We start from the raw sequence: 14,859 nt of genomic DNA, 5'->3' as shown, positions 1-14,859 counted from the left end.
TCAGCATCCCCCATCAGTCTGATTCCCCCAGTCCCTGACCCCAAAGACCAGGGTGGGGTACAGAGAGGGTGGGCCTCTCCTCTTCAATTCCTCCTATTGTTCCCCAGAAATCTTATCTGGGCCTCACGTCCTGTCCCCCCCTTATAGATCCCTCCCCTCATTGTCAGCCAAAGGGGCCTGGGACCCATGGGGAGGCTCCAGCATCTCCACACCCTCCCACCCCAGCAATCTATTGTCTGCTGAGGAAGCCCCAGAACACGTGACTGAGCCCAGGGGACCGGTGGACACAGTGGACACAGATACATAGGGACCCAAAAGCCATCTGGGTCTCTGTACCCTTGGCTGTCTCCGTCCCAGAGGCTGTGCCAGGAGTTGGGAGGGGTGAAGATCTCTTCAGCGCTCCACTCTTAGCTCTGGGCTTAAAGACTCCATTTCTATTCAGTGTGGACATATCTTCCCCCTGCCCCCAAAGAGGGAGAAGGAGACTCCCAATCCTCTCCACCTTCCCAGTCTTCGGCAGAACATGGAAGCCTCAGACAAAGGTACCCTGAACAACTTATTTATTTATCATTTATTTAATATATATATCATCTATTTATCTATTTATTGTTTATTTATTTTTACACTGGATATTTTATATACTAGTATCTAGATGTTTGGGGAGGGTAGTAGGAAGTGAGCCTTCTAGTAGAGTTTGAACCAAAGAAGAAATCTAGAACCCAGAAGGACCAAATAAAGGGGAGAATACATTAAGATAACTTCAGAGTTTTCCCTAAGCCCCAGGTGTGGACTGAGAGATGCTGTATTTAACTGCAGGTGGGAGACAAAGACAGATGCTCTTTTGACCTTCTATCCTCTTGTTTTGTTATTTGTTTGTTTGAGACAGGGTCTCACTCTGTAGCCCAGGCTGGCCTCGAACTCACAGAGATCCGCCTGCCTCTGCCTCCCGAGTGCTGGGACTGAGGGTCCTGGCTCTGCCCTTCTCACAGGCCTTTCCTAGGGGTACTCCACCAATCCGTTCCCACTGCAGCCTCTCTGTCTCCCCACCACCAAGACCGAAGCCTAGCGATGTAACAAAACCTTTATTCACAGGAAACTGGAAAACAAAATCACAATGAAACCAATCATTTCTGTCCGGTCCCAGCCCGCGCCCTCCCTCCAAGCCCTACACGTCCTCCGTCTGTGGGACGCATGCATGGAGCGGAGCTGATGGATCCTGCATCCTGCGTTCCTTGTGCAGACCGGAGGCCTTGCAGGTCTAGGTAGGCCCCTCCATGTTGAGCTCTCCCAGCTTTGCCCATCCCCCACACGGCAGGAAGAAAGGTCTCTGGCACATCGCCAGGATTGTCCTCCAGTTCCTCAAGGGACCAGTGGCCGAATCAGCACCATGCCAGAGGCCTTCGTCACCTACAGCTCATCTTCATCACTACAGCTCATCTTCGTCCAGCTTGGCCAGCCTGGCCTGACTGGGAGGGGTGCTCAGAGCTGGAAGGGCTGGAGGGTGGCGAGGAGTCTGGGGGGTGTCACTCAGAGCCTGCAGGAAGATTTGAGCCAGAGGATCAACAGAGGCCACCAGTCTACCCTCACCCCTCTTTCCAGGTAAAGCCCCTAGCCAGGCCACCCTCCTCTTGCCTCAGAATTAAACTGAAAAAGTTAAAGGATGGAAAGTAGCAAAGTCACACAAAAGGAAGGTGGCGGAAGGAAGGAGACAGTGGGGGAACAAAGGCCCTCCCTTGTACCCTAGTAGTAAACTCTTCCTCATACCTGTATATCCAGGGGTAAGGGTGCTCTGGGCACCTCCCCCTTGGGCAAAAGCAGCAAGGAAGGGAGGGAGCCATTGATGGGTGTGTGCATGCTGACCTGGGCCAGGTCTCCAGGCCGTATCCTCCCAGGGCTCCCTACCCCAGGCCCTCCTGACCGCCCCAGGCTGTTGGTCTGGCTCTCCCGTCTCTGGTACTCAATGGGTGACTGCAATGCTGGGGCAAGGCAAAAAACAGAGATGTATTACAGGAGAGACAGGTTAAGCCCCCTGCTTCTTCTCCCTTCCTCCCACTTGCCTGCCCTCCTAAGTTAGCCGATGGAAAATGCTTGGGACTTTTTAGAGGATGCTGGGTGGATAGAGGAGGGAGAAGTGCCAGGCACAAAGAACCAAGGGTTGGGGTTTGGCCCAGAGGGGAGGGGAGTTCCGGAGGTCAAAAGGCTTTGTGAGCCTACTGCAAAGGGATGATGGGAGCTTCACCATTGAGAAAGTCACGCTGGCTTTCCAGGATCTGGGCCACTTGCTTGATCCAGGCCTGACTGACTGCAGGGTCTGAAGCCTGCAGAACATAGCGCTGGATCCCACCTTCTGGCCCCCTAGAGGTCAGCGCAAACCGGCAAGGGTTGCCTTGGAGGTTACCCTCCAGTCCTAGACAGCTCACCTGAAGTTGAGAACACACACAGTCCTCAGATTCTGCAGGCCCCTCCACCAACCCAGAGAGTCAGACATCACGAGGGCTCCCTCACCCTGTCCCAGCCTGCTCCCTTCCTGATGGCCCTCCCCACCTTGATGCTGCTCTTGTACACATAGCCAGGCTGTGTGCCACCTCGACCTCCTCCTCCCAGTGCCTCACTGAAGATGACGATTTGCTCAAACAGGAAGACACGTCTCTCTCGACCCCGGGAAGAAAGCAGACCCCCAGACTCAGGCTCTGTCACCAAAAATGTGTCCTGGCCCAAGAGTTTCCCCTGAGCCGTCAGTTTTCCCTGGAACCAAAGGACATAGCCTCTGAGAAAGCACAAGAAGGGTTTGAAAAGAGCATCAGCTTCTCCCCCCCACACACACCCTCACACTCCCAACTAACCCTGGTGGAGCCGCTCAGAAGGTGATTCCTTATAAGGATCCAGAGTCCTAAGACCTGAGCCCAAGAACCGCGGCTTCCGGCCCTGTCCCCATACCTCGAATCCCCGCAGTCTCCCCAGCGACATCATATCGTCACAGCGCTTGGGCACGACGCGCATGACCTCCACGGCGTGCTGGGTACAGGTGAAGAGAGGCATTGCTGGACTAGCAAAGAGGCCTCTCCACACACCACCACCCCAGACATCCCCGAGCTTCCCAGAGACCGAGGAACCCACAGGACTAAGAGGACAAGGTGGGCTAATGTCCTGGGAACCTCACCTCCAGCTCTTCAGTATCCATCCCAGCCCTGCTGTAATACTTCAGAAAATCCTAGGACATAAAGAGGAAGCGCTCAGGGAGGCTGTGAGCACATCCACAGAAGTGCTTGTTTCGAATACCCAGGGCACAAGGGACGACCTCTGTAGAGGACTCAGAACCCTGAAGATGACTGAGGAATCGCCCGTCCCAGCCGGCCATGTCCCAGGGAGAAGGGTGGTCCTGCCCAGGTGGCCGTGTCCCCAGGGAGAAGGGTGGTCCTGCCCAGCCGGCCGTGTCCCCAGGGAGAAGGGTGGTCCTGCCCAGGTGGACGTGTCCCCAGGGAGAAGGGTGGTCCTGCCCAGCCGGCTGTGTCCCCAGGGAGAAGGGTGGTCCTGCCCAGCCGGCCGTGTCCCCAGGGAGAAGGGTGGTCCTGCCCAGCCGGCCGTGTCCCCAGGGACTAGGGTGGTCCTGACCAGGCGGCTGTGTCCCCAGGGAGAAGGGTGGTCCTGCCCAGCCGGCCGTGTCCCCAGGGAGAAGGGTGGTCCTGCCCAGCCGGCCGTGTCCCCAGGGAGAAGGGTGGTCCTGCCCAGCCGGCCGTGTCCCCAGGGACTAGGGTGGTCCTGACCAGGCGGCTGTGTCCCCAGGGAGAAGGGTGGTCCTGCCCAGCCGGCCGTGTCCCCAGGGAGAAGGGTGGTCCTGCCCAGCCGGCCGTGTCCCCAGGGAGAAGGGTGGTCCTGCCCAGCCGGCCATGTCCCCAGGGACTAGGGTGGTCCTGCCCAGGTGGCCATGTCCCCAGGGAGAAGGGTGATCCTGCCCAGCCGGCTGTCCCCAGGGACTAGGGTGGTCCTGACCTTGAGCAACAGCTGGTATTTCATAATTCGCTGCACAGGTTTAATGAGGAGGTCGTTGAGCTGCAGACGGTGTCCCAGCTGCTGCCTGATCTCCTGGAGACAAGGACAGGTCAGCTACATAGCCTTGAAAAGGCTGTTCATGCTGATTCTATGCTTTGTGCCCCCCCCCCCACCCAGACACCTCACCCACTGACCTCAAAGTAGCTGTCCCCAAATTCTGACACCACATGTTCTGACTTGGGCTTATTCTGACAGTAGACCACATACATATGCAGCCGGCGCTCCTAACAGGGATAACGTAGAAGAAAGCAGAGTAAGTGGTAACAAAAGAGACCACATCTCCTCTGAGCCCAGACCCATCACAAGCCCTTTCCCTGCTAGGGCCCAGCCTCACATGTTTGATGAACAGCTGAGCCAGCCAATCAGGATCTTTCAAACACTGCTGCAGCTCCTGCAGGAAATAGCTGGAAGAGTTGGGAGACAGGCAACACATCAAACCCTCCTCAAACCCCTCTGCCTCCTTACACATCCCGATCTTCAGTTACAACCCGTGGTCACGCCCCCTACAGAACTCCAAAGGCTCCTGAGTCCCAGTGGACCCCTGGTTCTGATACAGACTCTAGGACAGAGAGATTACCAGATGAAGGCCCTTCCCCAGCAACCGGCTCAGGGCTCCATCACTTACTCTCGGTGCCACTCATAGATCTGCTGAATGTTTCCAAACACAATCCTGTCACGACCTCGGAGACTCTCCGGGACGCCCTGAGTAGCCATGGTAGCCATGTAACCCTGTAGGAAGGATGAGATGGTACTATGAGCACGTGACCTCAGCTCCGGGTGGCCCTAACACAAAGTCCCAGAAATGGAGGGTGCCAGGAAGGGGGTATAGAGGAGTACCATCTCTTGAAAATAGCCCCAGACAGAGGGAAAGGGCAAGCGGGCCGTGGCTGGGAAGAAGAGAGAACTACCTCTACAATCTGTCCCAAGTCATCCACGTACATTTTTTCTGTTTCTACCAGCTCGCTCAGGACAAACCTAGGGGGTACAAGGCAATACAAGGATGCCGTCACTTAAGAATGTAGACCTTCTTAGTTTAGCCAGCTCTTCTTCATCACCACAGCCACCCTCCGAGGGCCAGAAATGCGAGGGATCTGTGGGCGTGCAGCAACTGCAGCGTGCTGTGGACTTACATACTCCTTTCCAGGGCTGCCCTCTTCCGTTCTTCCTCATTCTGGGGGGCTTGAGACAAAGCCTCCTCTTCAGGCGCCTGGAAGGCAAAGGCATCCCAGGGCAAAAGGGAATACATTCTCAGTGAGGAGAGCCTTCTCAGATCTATATTCATTCATTGGTTTATTTATTTATTTATTTTTTAAGATTTGTGTTTTGAGACAGGGTCTCTCTATGTAGCTCTGGCTGTCCTGGAACTCACTATATAAACCAGGCTGGCCTTGAACCTGCAGAGATCCACCCGCTTCTGCCTCCTGAGTGCTGGGATTAAAGGTGTGGGTCACCATACCTGGCTTAAGATTTTATTATTATTACTGTTATTATTATATAGCTTTTGAGGGTATCACTGTGTGCTGGTACCCACAGAGACCAGAAGAGGGTGCTATTTCCTCTTGGTTTTGAGATATAGGTCCTTGTGAGTCACGTGGGTGCTAGGACCTAAACTTGGGTCTTCAGGAAGAGTAGTGTGCTTAACCATTGGGACATGTCTCCAGCTGTTGTTTGATTGGCTTTTGAAACATGATCTCATATACAGCCCAGGAGGGCCCGGAACTTGAACGTAGCTGAAGTTGGCCCTGAACAGGAGCATGCCCCGTGCCCCGTTCTATTTCTTCATACCTGTGTCTTGTCCCCAGGGCCCTCCAACAATGTAGTCAACAAGGTTAGCTCTGGCAACCCTTCTCCTGTGGCTAGCGTTGGTTCCAGCATCCAATTCTAAGGCCAGACAGAGTTCCTGAGGTCATGAACAGTAGGCGGGCTCCCCAGTGACCCCAACCTGCTGCCCCAACCTGCTGCCGTCTTTCCCAGGGTCGTTCTTGACCGCCCTGTTTCCATGGCACTCCCTGCTCACCTCATATTGTCCCGTTTGACCACTGTCTGCCTCAGTTTCCACACTGAGACAATGTTTGGAATGATCCAACCATTTCCTCAAGCCACTTACTGGCCCAGGGGGGACTGGAGAACAGGGATGAGAGCTGAGACCAGAGCTGGGGCCAGACGGGGCAGCTAGACCCGAGGCAGCGGACGCTGATCTGCTCCCCTCACTACCCGCAATGGAATAGGATTCTAGTGGGAGGAAAAAGACAGCAGTTGATGGGACATGGCCCCAGCTCCAGACTTAGGGCGCTAGGGGAACTTCCAGCCTGATCTCCGTGATGTTCAGACCCTGCCTTCCAGGGTCCCCTCTTTTGCCAACCCTCATTTGAATTGGCCAGAAGAGGAATCTTTGCAAGGCAGCCTGGGGTGGAAGGACAGTAAACACCTGGCTTCTGGGCCTGCACTCCCCCACTTCCATGTGGAGGTCCCCATACCCTGAGCATAGCACAGATATGGGGGTGGGGGCAGCCATCTGGGCAGATACTGGAGACTGGGGGGTAGCCATCTGCTTTCCTACAACACCCCCCCTTCCAGTAGGTACAGACCATTCTTCCAGAGAGGGGTGAGGACAAAAGAGCTCAGCTGTCTGCCATCCCCAGGCCCCTCCTCCTCCAACTGAAGTAATTACTATATAATTCTTTTTTTTTTTTTTTTTGAACAGTCCACCTTTCCAGCACACGCATACACGCAACAGAGGGGGCAGAGAGGATAGCTCCGCAGGGTTATCTTTGGCTAACGACTGCCAAGAGCTGCAGCCTGAGTTCTTATAAAGCTTACAGACAGTTACCCACCCACCCCCAGTTTGTCGTTCCTCTGCTCTCTTTTCTGGAGACTTTTCAGTCAAGTGATTTGAGGGTAAACACTTGGTTCTGGACCTAAGAAGACCGCGAGAGGATGTTTCCTCCTAGCCAGCTGATTATAGGAAAGAGATGAGTCCTCGGACCCTTCCTCAACTTGAATGAGTGGAAACCGAGTAGAAAGGGCCTTAGATAGTCTCTGTTAAATCACTTTCCTGGAAAACACACGTACAGGTTTCATCCCTAAATCCCTAAGGCCGGAGCAAGCAGATGTCCCAAACCCCAGCTCAAGTCACCCCCCAACTCAACGTTGCCCCCCAAGACCTCGCACTCACCAGGTCCCCCCCGGGCGAAGCAGCAACCGCATTTTGCCAGCACTTTTCGAATCACACGGGGACAGGCACAGCGACCCCCTTTGTGACCCCCCCGCATGGCGCCCGGGCCCCCCCGCACCCCCCACCCGGGCCGGCCATGCAGGGGGAATCACGGGGGGCGGGGCGGGGACGGCGCAGGGCGCACACCCCCCTCCCTCCCACCGGAGGCCAGGCTTGGGGAGAGGGAGGAGGAAAGGGATGGGAAGCGGGGGTCCAGGAGTAGACGGAAGTCGGGGCAGGGGAGTCTGAAGGGAGGGCCGTGCGGGGCTGGGCCGCGGAGTTGGGCGGGGAGGGTTTCCGGAACCCTGGCGGTGCGGGGCCCAGGGTCCAGATGTCCAGCCAGAGGGAGGGACAGTGGGGGAGGCCCGGCAGGGATGCGACAGCAGCTCCAGCTCCGTCTCTGGCCCCGGCTTAGAGGTGGCTCTAGGCCCTGGCGGGGTGGTGCGGGGGCCGACTCCCGGAGCCACTGGAGGTGCGCGGGTCCGGGCAGAGCGGCGAGCGGAATAACAGGCCGGGCCGCGGTGCAGCCGCGGGGAGGGGCCTCTGGGCCCAGCTCCGCCTCCCCCGCGCTCCCCCAGCCCCCTCCCCCAGGCACCACCGAGCTCCCACTCCACGTCCCGAGACCTCCACCCCTCCTCTCTGCCTGGGCTCCCCCGCCCGCCCGCGATCCTGCTCCCTCTGGCACCCCAGCTGCGACTGCGGGGCGCTGGGTTAGGCGAGAAGCCTGGAGGTGGGGTCTGCCTCGGTCTCCCCTTGGCCTCTGAGATGAAGGATTCACTAGATGGGGCCTTGGCTTGTGTGAAACGTTCTGGGGTTCTGGCTGTCTCCCCCCGCCCCACGCAGGGCATGCGTGTTTGGGGAACACTTTGTGAGGAACACAAGCCAGGTGCCGCCCTCTCCCCCGACCCTTCTTTTCCTCCAGGCTCCAGAACTCCAAGCTAAAACTAATCACCAATTAAGGCGAAGTCCAGGCGCCTGAGCTGGCCGAGGGCCAGGGGTGGGGCGCGGGGACACTCCACTCCGCCTTCGGGGGCTTGGGACCCGCCGAAGTGAGGACACACATCGGACTAGAAGGCGAAGAGAAGCGTGGTGTCTGCGATTAAATGGTCCTATGCAAATTAGGTACAGACCTTTATGTTAATATGAAGAGCATCTATTTGAAGTCACCACTTTGCGCAGGATGGCAAACTGTGCCCCACCCAAGCCCAGCTTCTTACCCGGCTGCAAAGCCCAGGCGCGGACCTCAGGTTCGCGCTCCCCTGTTTGATCCTCCTCGGTACAATCACTCTCTGTCTTGGTACTCCCAGGCCCTAAGGAATCTCTCTTCGGGGGCTGCGGGGACAGAATCACTGTAAGGAACCCCCTCCTAGGCTGCCTTGACCTCCCCCTTCCCCTCTCCCTCCTGTCAAATAGCACATTATTCTGAAAGGTTCAACATGAACCTGGCCTATGGCGTTTATAACAGAACTTAGGGATCCCTGCGACTGCTCCATACAACTTTTGTATGCGGGTAAACTGAGTCGTTGAGTGCAATTCTCCTAAAGTCCCCTAAAGACCCCCCCACCCCACCCGCGGTCCCTCCTTCTTACCCCCTCCTGCCCGGGTACGGCGCATGCGCGCAGCATGCCCCCCATGACCCCAAGTATCCGGTCAGTGCGGCCAGGGGTGGGGCGGTCCGGGGGCTTCATGCTGGACCCCTACCCTGCTTCAAGTTTCAGGGCCGAGGGGCTACGGAAGCTGGGGGGCTCTGAGGCCTGCGCGCGTCCGGGGAGTTGCTACTGCCGAATCCGCCCCCCTGCCCGGCTCCGCCCCCGCTCCCACCGCAGCCAAACTTCGCAAAAGGGGTAGGGTTGTTCCTTTCTCCACAAACGGAGTTGAACAACAAACAAACCCCTCTTAGTCCCGATTCCATCCATCGAAGTGCGGCCTAGGGCTTTGCAGGGTTATTGCAGCGCCCAGCACTAGCTCCATCCTGCTCTTCAGGGTCCCCGGAGGTAAAGGGACTGTGTGGGCTCGCAAGGATTCCCCATTCCCCCCATCTCTTCCTCAGTAGGTCCTGCTCCCCACCCCTACCCTGTCCAAGGAGCAGAGAACGGGTGTGGCATAGAGTTGCATATTTTACTTTATTTTTATTAAATTAAAAGCTACAGTCTGGCAGCAATTCCAGAACAGGGTGAGGAGGCTCCTTATAGGGGCAGGGAAGAGCGAGGGAAAGACAGACTGACAGAGACAGACACAGGAGAGAAAGGATCCGTTAAGGTAGGACTACTGTTATCTTAACACACAGCTGGCTGGGGGAGGCAGCTAAGATCAGTCCAATGAAACAGTACAGTATTGAGGGGCTGGAGCTCAAGAGACCTCCATCCTCCCTACCCAGGTCCTTTCTCAGCTTAGTCACTGGAGCACGGTACATACCAGGAGAAGCCTAGGACACTGGAGGAGCAGGGGCGTAGACTATGTACACGGAGTGCGGGGAGGGGAGCCTTGGAAACCAGCCTCTGCCGGAGGGGAGCGGCTCAAAGGGCACAGGAGCACTTGGCCAATGGGGGGCAGGGGAAGGGGCTGTCCCTTTCCCCACTGAACTCCCACTCCAGTCAGACAAATCCCCTCGAGGGTGTGTGGGGGCAGAGAGAGAGGAGAAGAGAGGCTTCCATTGGATCCTAGTGAAGAGGACAGCAGGGGCCTTGGCAAAGGGGATGTCCTTCAGTCATCTGTGATACCCTTGGCTCTCAGTTCCTCTTGCACCCTGGTCAGGTAGGTGGGGTCCGGATACCCAAACCTGGGCAAAGAGAAAGGAGGGTCAGAGTTAGCTGTCTGGACTCGCTCATTGCTGCCCACCCTCATTTCGAGAGACTCAGTAGAGGCCAAATTCAGACCCGTCCCCACTTCTCCAGAACCAAGATAAGCCAGAGTCGGCGGAGTTTTTTTGGTTTTTGTTTTGTTTGGTAAGCTGAACACATCAGGACCAGAATGAGGAAGTGGTGGGTGGTCTTCTCCGGTTAGGAGACTCCCAGAAGAGGGGATAGAGAACTCCCCAAAGTAGAAATGGAAAGAAGGGGAGGAGGCAGGGGGAGGGAAATGAGGAGGAGTCGCACAGCTGGGGTCCCCCTGTGCAGCTGGTCTTGTGGTGGATGTCGTTCCAAGTGATGACATTGGGTCTCCCTGTAGTCATGGATGTGCCGATAGTGAAGGTGAGACGCTGGTCAAACGCCTTCCGGAACAGGGTCAGCACCTTGTTGCCCTCGGGGCAGTCCGGGAGGTAGGCCACCCGTGTGGTACCAGGGTACCGAACTCCTGGGTTCGGGTGTTCAGCCTGAGAGGAAGGGAGGCAGATGGAAAGCAGCTGGCGGGTGGTCCAAAGGCCTGGGTACCAGACAAGGGTCATTCTGGCCCACCTTTTCATCTGTGCATCCCAATAGCCTGACAGCCTTCCAGGGAAAGGATGGCTTTGGGGCCTGGACAGGAGGCCTGTTTCTGGACATGATTCTTACTGCTAATCCCTCAGGTCTCAATTCAGGAGCAAATGGATTCTCAGAAGTGAGGGAAATTACTTTCCAGATAATGCAGCAAAAATGTGACAAAAAAAATTTATCTTTTGCCATTCCCTCCTCCTCTGCCTAAAATACTAATGCTTCTGCCACTGCCTCATGTCTCCACTTCTGTTTCTTCCTTTCAGAGTCTCTGTCCCTCTGTGAACCAGCTGTGCATGACTCTGTCCAGCAGGAAGACATTTACCTTCAACTGTCACCAAGCTTTTATTGTCTCATAATTCAGAACACAGTAGCACCCCAGCTGTTAGGATGGCCAGGTCCCTTCCTGTTGTGCCCACCTGTACCTGGGTCACCAACTCCAGACGTTCCCTCGGCCAAGACTATGGGTCATATCCACACAAGTCAGGTTAGAGGTGTTCAAGCCTTTCTGTCATACCTGGTTCTCAGGGTTTTGTTTTGTTTTTTTTGTTCCTTGTTTGATTTGGTTTTGTTGGGGGCAGGGATTGAACTCAGGGCTCCCCATATGCTAGACATGTGCGCTACCACTGAGCTACGCTCTAGCCCTCATACTTAAGTTTTACATGTGCCTTTGGGTTTTACATGATGATAAAAAAGCTGGCCCTCAAGGAGACACCCCCTCCCTGGCTCCAGAGCACCAATTCCTAAGGCATGCTGGGAGATAGCAAGAGTTCACCATGTCTAACAACCTACTTCCCACATCACCTATTTTTCTTAGGCCAGAAAAGTGAACTTAGAGAAAACCAGTGGGTAGGGGAACTATGGTCTTCTTACCCCCTGGACACCGGGCGGGAAGACATACTGGATGACAATGGTACCGTACTTCTCATAGCTGGGTAGCAGGAGGGTAGCATCCTTGGAGACCAGCATCCTCCCATTCTGGGGCTGGTTGCCCACCAGCTGCCCATAGAATCGGCCACACATGGGGCAGGCTTTTTTCACCTGCAGGGCCCGCGTGATGCAGCCCTCACAGAAAGAGTGCCGGCACTTCTCCAATGTCTTGGCATTCTGGATCTCCCCCAGACAGATGGGGCAGGTGCTTTCCTGTTCTTCAGCCTCCTCCCGAAGACGAGGAGGAAGTGGAGGGGGCAGGGGAGGAGGAGGAGGGGGAAGCCCTCTTGCTCCTGGGGGCAGGAGTGGGGCTGCTCGGAGAGGAGGTGGACCTGGGCGGTGCAGCTCAGGGTGCTCCCCACCACCCCCCAAAGCCAGGCAGCCCATGAGCTCCCCCTGCCTCTGAGCTTTCTTCAGCTCTTTCTCGGCCTCTTTCAGTAGCCCCTTGAGAGCCTTCCGGGCCAGGTAGAGCCCATTGGGAGGGGCTGGGGGAGGACCCTGTGGGGAAAGCTGGAGCACGTAGATGTCAGAAGTCTCGCCATCTATGAGGATGGACACTCGGTGCTCCTCCCGAAGCCGGGCCAGCCGGGCTGGGGTCTCCTTGCTCAGGAAGTCCCACACAGGCTTGGAGACAGTCACTTTGTTCTTGCAGGTGCCTCCACAGGCTGCCATTCTGGACAGGACGAACGACACTGCCCCCAGGGTGAAAGGGACTCAGAGTGGGGAGTCCCCATCTGACACATATAAGTGCCTCCTACTTCAGGCTCCTCCCAAACCCCACATTACCTCCTGTTTTCCTCAAAGGCAACCCCCAACACCTCCGCAAACTGGTTTTCTGCCTCCCCTACTCTCCCATAGTCCCAGCACCTGCTGGGGAACAAGCCTTTCCGTTGTCAGCATTATCTAAGCCAAGCACCAACCTTGCTTGTTCCTTTCATTTCTCCCCTGACAGCAACAACCTGTCCCTTCCCCTCCCCCCTCGGGGTGGAAAAAAAAATCGGCTCTTCAAACAGGGAGGGAGACTTCCCACCCTCCCTTTTTGCTCACTTTGATCCGGAAGAGCTTAGAATTAGCATGCAGGCTCACTCCTTTTCCCTGCTACTTGGAGATTGTGTGGCCTAGAGGATGAGAGAAAAGGAAGTAAGAAACCATGTCTCTGACCCCCACAGGCCCCCACTCAGGAGTCCTTGAAACAGGCAGGAACCTGGAGTAAGGCTCCAAGGCATGGGATTCCTTGGAACATGGGAGGGACACGAACTGAGGTTCTCTTGGGGTGCAGGTACCTGAAAGGACCATGGAAGATGGTGGCAGAAGTCTCTCCACTTGCACTTTCAGCTGACCAGAGCTGGGGACCAGGAAGGTAAAGACTTAATGATAGTATTTCCTCAGTCAACCCAGAAACAAAACACTTCTGTGCCCTCGCCTCCCTGCAGAAGTCCATGCCGAGCCCCTCAGAGTTACTCAGGGAACTTAAGCAGGTTAACTCCTTTTTCCCACTGCAGAGAGAGAGAATCTAGGAGCAGATAAAAGCCCTCGGGATGAAGGTCGTAGTTGCCTCCTCCCTCAGATTACACTGACAGAAATATTTCCTACGCTCCTCGGCTCGTGTCTTTACTCTGCATTCTCAAATAATTCAAGTCCCTGTTGTTGACGGGGACCTTTCCTTGAGAGCCGAAGTCTGTTAGGGATGCCAGCAAAGTGATAGCGGCCCCTGCAATAACAAGTTCTCACTGTCACCTTTAAACCCAGTGCCCAGTGCCCGAAGAGCTCTTGTCAGCTCCTGGTCTGCATTTAGGAGGGGCGGGTCTCAAGCAGGAGCTCAGCTACAGGGACCCCATGCTTCCCCCTGAGTCCTGTCACATTCAGCTCCGGGGCTGTTCCCACAACACAAAGTGCAGCTCAATTAGGAAGAGGGGCCATTAACGTGACCTCAATTCCTTGACTCATCTAAAAAAGAAGCCGCTGTCCGTTTGTGCCTCCATCCTAGAGCCCTTAAGAGGAAACCCTAGAATCCCAGCCCGCATGATCCGTGCACGGTGAAATGCCCCCACCCCAGCAGAGAGGACCCAGGATCTAGGTGTCCTAGCTTCAAGCCCTGCTGGCACAGCACAGGGAGGCGGGGCCACAGTTCAGTCTGGTCTAGCATTCCTCTGGGGCAAACCAGGCCGGACACGAGACCCGTCTCTCCCGCCAGACAGCGGCCACCAGCAGGGACGGCGAGGAAGGGCAAGGGTCCCCTGGGGGTGTCCACCGAGGCACCCCCGCCCTTCTCCCCCAGGCCTGCCCCCAGACCCATCCAACCCGAAACCGACTCCCGCATTCCTACTCGAGGAAGCCCCGAGTCCCCGCGCTGGGTGAGGGCGTGTGTCCACCCGACTGCGGCCCTCCGAACCCCCGAATGGAGGCCGGGGCTGGAGGTGCCGGCAAGACGATGGGCCCAGCCCCGGCGCCGCCCGCTCCCGGCACCGCGCGCGCCCGGGGGTCGAAGGCGGAGGAGGGGGCGGAGGGAAGCGGGGGGCTTGTGCGGCTGCGGGCCGGGCCTGGGGGGCACGCGGTGGGTGTGGGGGCGCCGGGCTCACCTACCTCCCGTCAGCGCCGCCATTGCGGGTCACATGACTGAGGCTGTTGCTGGGATGACGGTCCGGGCCTTAGCAACAAGGGGCGGGGGAAGACCCCGAGAGGGTGGAAGGGGATGCCGGGGTGCAGACTGAGCGAGAGGAGGGAGGACAGCACCCTCTTCCCCTCGGCGGGTGATAGTTACCGTTTCCTCTGACCCCTCCTGCCCGGGAGCCCCTGCCTCTCTGCCCCAGAACAAAAATGGAGGCGCAGATCCAGTCTTCGGAGGGAGGGGTGGCGTCATGTAACCGAGGGTAGGAGGTTAAACCCCTGAGAAACGCCACTCTTTTGGCGTCCCCCCTCCCGGAGGAGCCCTCTCCCCTTTCCTTTCCCAGTCAGCTGCGTGGCACCTCTGGGAACTGGTAGTGGATGGGTGCGTGAGCAGTGCCGGCGGGTATATGGATTTGGAGGGGAGGGCGATCTTTTGAGATCTTACGCTGTAAGAGCTTTAGAGGAAAGATGTTGGATGGGAAGAGTTTTAGTAAAAAGAAAACATTGGTACTACACAATAAACCCTGTGACTAAACTATTTCCATCCCTCCCTCAACTCTGCCTCCTTCTAGAGCGTTACCTCCGGTGACCCCCCACAGCCTGTTGCCAGATGGGGACTGGTGACTAGTTTTCCACAAATAGAGACAC

At 56.6% G+C, this 14,859-nt stretch overlaps 2 protein-coding genes across 8 annotated transcripts; both read right to left on the bottom strand.

Annotated features, from left to right (window-relative positions):
- Window positions 1–1,136: 1,136 nt before the first annotated feature.
- On the bottom strand, window positions 1,137–8,990 carry Arhgef25 (Rho guanine nucleotide exchange factor 25). Of its 4 annotated transcripts, none has more exons than XM_038314725.1 (16): window positions 8,854–8,990; window positions 8,482–8,596; window positions 6,068–6,282; window positions 5,836–5,931; window positions 5,181–5,257; window positions 4,959–5,025; window positions 4,676–4,779; window positions 4,385–4,454; window positions 4,185–4,274; window positions 3,991–4,083; window positions 3,161–3,211; window positions 2,938–3,015; window positions 2,545–2,745; window positions 2,240–2,420; window positions 1,765–1,976; window positions 1,137–1,534 (listed from the first exon to the last, which is right to left on the bottom strand). In XM_038314725.1, exons 1-16 carry the CDS (start codon window positions 8,950–8,952, stop codon window positions 1,427–1,429), a joined length of 1,857 nt encoding a protein of 618 aa, XP_038170653.1. In that variant the 5' UTR covers window positions 8,953–8,990; the 3' UTR covers window positions 1,137–1,426. The 4 variants fall into 4 exon arrangements, with proteins under 4 accessions (XP_038170653.1, XP_038170654.1, XP_038170655.1 ...); XM_038314726.1 differs by having other exon boundaries at window positions 1,137–1,457; XM_038314727.1 differs by having other exon boundaries at window positions 1,861–1,976.
- Window positions 8,991–9,368: 378 nt separating this feature from the next.
- Dtx3 (deltex E3 ubiquitin ligase 3) lies at window positions 9,369–14,489 on the bottom strand. Of its 4 annotated transcripts, none has more exons than XM_038314659.2 (6): window positions 14,188–14,480; window positions 12,888–12,949; window positions 12,652–12,722; window positions 11,548–12,277; window positions 10,360–10,577; window positions 9,369–10,043 (listed from the first exon to the last, which is right to left on the bottom strand). In XM_038314659.2, the coding sequence occupies exons 3-6, from the start codon at window positions 12,678–12,680 to the stop codon at window positions 9,968–9,970; spliced, it is 1,053 nt and encodes a 350-aa protein (XP_038170587.1). In that variant the 5' UTR covers window positions 12,681–12,722; window positions 12,888–12,949; window positions 14,188–14,480; the 3' UTR covers window positions 9,369–9,967. The 4 variants fall into 4 exon arrangements, with proteins under 4 accessions (XP_038170587.1, XP_038170588.1, XP_038170585.1 ...); XM_038314660.2 differs by having other exon boundaries at window positions 11,548–12,296; window positions 14,188–14,476; XM_038314657.2 differs by having other exon boundaries at window positions 9,369–10,577; window positions 14,188–14,489.
- Window positions 14,490–14,859: the final 370 nt, after the last annotated feature.

This window comes from Arvicola amphibius, chromosome 17 (genome assembly GCF_903992535.2).
Source record: "Arvicola amphibius chromosome 17, mArvAmp1.2, whole genome shotgun sequence".
Lineage (NCBI taxonomy): Eukaryota > Metazoa > Chordata > Mammalia > Rodentia > Cricetidae > Arvicola > Arvicola amphibius.
This window is presented reverse-complemented; position numbering and strand designations above follow the sequence as displayed.